The sequence below is a fragment of the Gymnoscopelus microlampas genome (assembly GCF_963454915.1).
Source record: "Gymnoscopelus microlampas genome assembly, chromosome: 22".
In the NCBI taxonomy this organism is placed as follows: Eukaryota; Metazoa; Chordata; class Actinopteri; order Myctophiformes; family Myctophidae; genus Gymnoscopelus; species Gymnoscopelus microlampas.
The window spans coordinates 34,331,046-34,336,045 of NC_139959.1; the positions used below are offsets into that span (position 1 = coordinate 34,331,046).

The following is a 5,000-nucleotide window of genomic DNA, read 5'->3' on the forward strand; positions in this document are numbered from 1 at the left end:
TGATTGTGACGCACTATACTTAACTAATTGTAACTCATTTAGCTGGGGACCCCTGGTACCCCCCCCCCCCCAAGGACCCCTGGGGGTCCCCGGACCTCACTTTGAGAACCAATGACCTAACTAACTGGCGTGGAATGTGGACAGAGGTGACACCACACATCCCGCCGCATTTTGTCTAATGGAAAACCAAAAGAGGTCGGGGGAGTTGAGCTGGTACCAAGGAGGGGAAAACCATCAATAGACAGCGTATCATTGTTGTCGGGCAGAAACTAAGGGTTACTTCCGTAAATTGCTTCCGTAAATTGCGAAGGAGGTATTACCTCGTTCACAATTTACAAAACCGGGGTTACGGAAGTAACCCTTAGTTTTTTCATAAATCAACGCTCTACTTGATCAGACTACAGCGTCACACAAAACTACACACACACACAAGCATGCCAATACAAACGCAGTATAATACACAGATATATGCTAACGCACGCACACAGGCATGCTAATACACACCAGCTCACACATGCTAATAAATAGCTGTGTGTGTGTGAGCTACCTTTTGGCAGTTCAATTTCTGGAGCAGAAACTTCCACAGCCTTGTCTGCAGGCATGGTCGCACGCACGCACACGCAGACAGACAGACAGACAGACAGACAGACAGACAGACAGACAGACAGACAGACAGACAGACAGACAGACAGACAGACAGACAGACAGACAGACAGACAGACAGACACACAGTCATTGAAGAATAACATTTGCTCAGAACCAAACAGATACAGTAATGTTATTTCTCCCAAATAAAGTGAGAAACTCCAAATGTTGATGCGACTACAGTGAACCTATCATTATTGTCTCAAACAGGCACAAATCTCCTCTAATTTCAGTACCATAACACATGCATGCAGCTACATGGGGCATTCAAAATAGGTCGTTTTTCATACCAAATGTCTGACAAACTAACTACTAGACGTTCTGGCCGGCGAAATCCTGGTGCAAACTCTACTACGTTGGATATATGTCCCCTCCAAAATATACTCACTGTTGAGAAAATTCTATTGTTGCCAAAGTTGTGAAAAGAAGCTGTTTGCCATTTCTGTTTACGGAAATATTGTTTTAAATATCTTAAAAATACATGTTTGAATTCCCATTTCTGCTACACAGCAAACTGGATAGGATTCAACAAATGTGATTTAATATAGTAGTTATTACAGCATGTCACAGTAGTTAAACACACAGACATTGCATGGATCCAAGCCTGTTCACATGATATCACTGTGAGGACAGTTCAACCAAACATGAACAAAGTCCAGCATCACACACACACACACACACACACACACACACACAAACACAACGTGCACTAGAAAAGGGCACACTGTACCTCTTCTCAGCCTGTTTTTTCTGAGCCCAGCATCTTTTATCGGTTTCTCATCTGATACACACACATATAGATCGGTCAATCCAACACTGCCAATATTGCGCGCGCACACGCACACACACACACACACACACACACACACACACTATATATTATCATCATAATTAATTACAGTTATTCACCAGGATGAGTTGGTGAAAATCATTTAATGGATTCTTGATGGCATCTCATGTTAACATTCTTTTTTTTTTCCAAACGGAACAAAATGTTTCTTTATTGTCGATTAGCTAACGTTATAAGATTATCGTAATAATAGCAGAGTCTAGCCGGATATACTGCTGTCCGACATTTAGCCAAGCAGAGTGTACTAAAAGCCATGCATACTCCCACCGACGTCGGAAAACCTTCCGGTTCCGAAAAAGGCTTCCCGAACGATGGTTCGGAGCGAGTCAGGGTTCTGAGGAAAAGTTCTGGGACCCGCCTTTCCGAATCTCGTTGGCTCTGGTCACAGTAGCCATATTGTAAAGAAATTCTGCTTTTTCCTTACTTCCTTCACAGGTGTTACCAATGACACCAAAGAAGGCTCCGTTTCATTTAGTGTAGCACGGTGGTTCTCAAACTTTTCATTTCAAGGACCCCCATAAATGGACCCTAAGGGGTCCATTTGGTTCCATTTATACACTCCCAAGAGTTACACACCCATTTGGAACCCCCTCAAGGAACCATGAGGGTCCCTGAGAAAGTAGGAAGCGGCCCAATTTCTTTACAATATGGCTGCTGTGCACAGAGCCTATTTGTAGTTATATCACCTCCCTTTCCGAAAAAAAAGTTTGGAGGGTCGAAAGGAGTACGTACCGTGCTTAGCTCATCACATCACTGGTAACACAACATTCACAGGTACAGTAAGACTTGAAGAATTGAATATAATGCTCCAGAAAACACACTAAAGATACTGCACACAGACAGACAAGCAGACAGACAGACAGACAGATATTAGTTAGTCAAGATTACATTAATGAGACATAAGAAATGACTATCGTTGAACTAGGGCTGTGCAATATATCAACATTATATCAATATAATGTCACTGTCTTCATCTAGAAGTCTGGATCATCTTCTCTAAGCATCTGACATCCTCAACTGACTGATCCAACTGATCACGTTGATTGATTAACTATCTCTCCAGCCAATCAGTGGACTCTAAAACGACAGCCAATGAGGGGAGCTTTTTTACCACGGCCTCTCGATTCATCCGAACTTTAACCAGCAGCGCAAGACCATGTGACCATCCTGCTTTCTGATTAGACCAGAGGGACCGTCCTGCTCGCTGATTGGACCAGAGGGCAAATGAAAGAACGACATCAGGTAGTTGGTGTCGTCAAAATCTATGATTGTCTTTTACAATAAAAAAATCAAATAAATATATATTTAATTTAATCTGAATAAGTGTTCTGTCTCCATGACAACGCAAACAACCAGCCAATCATCCGCTCCGATTCCCGGTCCCCCAATCGCTTCCGTAGCGGGACCACGGACGGAGCCTCGCTATTGGCCGTCGGGGCTCGGGGCTTTTCGGTTCTGCTCTGCTATTGGTTGCGGAGGTCCAACGTGACCCCGTCCACAGAGTCACCTTCCTCAGGAGGCCCCGCCTCCTCCTCGCCAAGCTCCGCCTCCATGGGCGGAGCCACCAGGTCATACAGGAAGGTGAAGAAGCCAAAGAACCAATCGGAGCCCTCCTCGGCTAAAATGTCAAGAACCTCCTCTAGTGACTCGCCATTGTCGCTACCGCCGCCATCTTTGTTCAGGCCTGGGCGAGAGACAGAGAGAGAGAGAGAGAGAGAGAGAGGGTGAAGGGGGGAGAGAGAGAGAGAGAAAGACGGAGATGGAAAAATGGAGGAAGGAGGGGGGAGGTGAGAAGGAAGGAGGAAAGGGGGAGGAGCCTCAAGCAGGAAGTTGGTGACGGATGGAAGAGCGAAGAAATAAACGGAGGAGAAGAAGCGACAGAGCGATGCAGGAGAATAACGAAGGGATGGAGGGATGAAACAACCCAACCAAATGAACAAAACGAGAAAAAAACACAATGATGTGATGGAGAGAGAAGAGAGAAAAGTTGTGAGTTTAAGTCTCTCTGACCAACAACATGTCACACACTCACCACCTGTCTGTCTGTCTGCCTGTCTGTCAGCCTGTCTGTCTGTCTCCATCCGAGCACAACAGTGAATGGTGGCGGCCATCTTTGCTCCAACAACAAGGCGTTTATGTCCAAACACCACTAGACATAGTTACCGTTATGAACATTTGCTAGTTGAACCGTGTTCGCTCCAGTCCTTTAGTCACCGGTCGTTATTGTCCTTCGAGTTGAAACGGTTGAGAGTCAAAGTGCCGTGTCTCTGCTTATAGGCTCTATTCACAGCAGCCATATTATGAAGACATTCACAGGTGTTACCAATGATACTAATGATGGCTCTGTTCCATTCTGCTCAAACAGAGTCAGGGTGCTAATATTGTGCATGTTGGCCCACTGGAAAGACCAGTGGGTCTACAGTTGGGGTCCAGGGACCCTCATGGGCTTCCAAATGGCCCCTTACAGGTGTGTAACTCTGAGAGTGTAAAAATGGAACCAAATGGACCCGTAAGGGTCCATTTGGTTCCACTTGTACACTCTCAGAGTTATGGGGGTCGTGGAAACCACTGTGCTAGACTAAATGGAACAGAGCCTTCATTAGTATCATTGGTAACACCTGTGAATGTCTTCATAATATGGCTGCTGTGAATAGAGCCTATTACACGGCTTGGTTGAATGCTTGATTCTGATTGGTCAATCACTGCATTCAGCGGTGTGTTATTTCTGAATAATGACCGATGGGCTCAATAACAGACAGCTGTCTAATCAAAGGTTCAGAGCGCCTGCTGCGCTGCTTGATTTTGTGCCGTATTCAACATGACAGCCTGCTTGCATAAGAATATTAACATTTAAAGTATGTTATTGACTCAGGCTAAGGTATGCACACATCAGGGCAGGCATTTCACGGCGGCCACGATGGCGATGGCTCTCGTTGCCCCTCTGTTTGGCCGTGTGCCTCTCGAATACAAAACATGCATGCCCCTCGGCCACAGTGGCCTTGATGCCATGCCTGCACTGCTCATGCTGAGTTCACAGTTTTCTGCTAAGCACTATCGTCCTGTCAATGTTTTTGCCACCAGTTGTCTGAGATTAAGATTAAAAATGTGATTATAACGGATTATGATCAGCATTACAATGCCTTATAAGTATGTGTATAATGTGTTATACACATGGGATGCATAGCAAGTGCTACCAAAATTCCTATTGGACAACATCAAGTGAAACGTCACTGCGCAAATAACCAGTAGGTTTTGATATCGAGGTTGCTTAAAATGCTGCGGAAGCTCAATCAGAGGGGAGAGAGAGAGAGAGAGAGAGAGAGAGAGAGAGAGAGAGAGAGAGAGAGAGAGATAGCTGCTGTTTGTTTAACGTTACTAAACATGCCAAAAATGGCACAGCAAGTGTCCAACGCGTCCACGTAATCATGGAGCATTTCACAAGTGGGGGTAATACACAAAACAACCATTACACTTCGCAACCCGAGGACGTGTGTGTGTGTGTGTG

General features: G+C 45.2%; 1 protein-coding gene across 10 annotated transcripts in view; it reads right to left on the reverse strand.

Annotated features, from left to right (window-relative positions):
- The window catches only part of unm_hu7910 (un-named hu7910), a 65,449-nt gene that overhangs the window by 35,801 nt on the left and 24,648 nt on the right, over positions 1-5,000 (reverse strand). For 4 of the 10 annotated variants that reach the window (XM_084048016.1, XM_084048012.1, XM_084048009.1 and 1 more), the window contains 2 exons: positions 1,376-1,426; positions 548-592 (listed from right to left, as the gene is read on the reverse strand). The exons of 5 other annotated variants lie outside the window; for them this stretch is intronic. In XM_084048016.1, the coding sequence (XP_083904142.1) occupies positions 548-592; positions 1,376-1,426 (96 nt within the window). The remainder of the gene's footprint in view (positions 1-547; positions 593-1,375; positions 1,427-5,000) is intronic. One more of the 10 variants, XM_084048013.1, reaches the window with a different exon arrangement.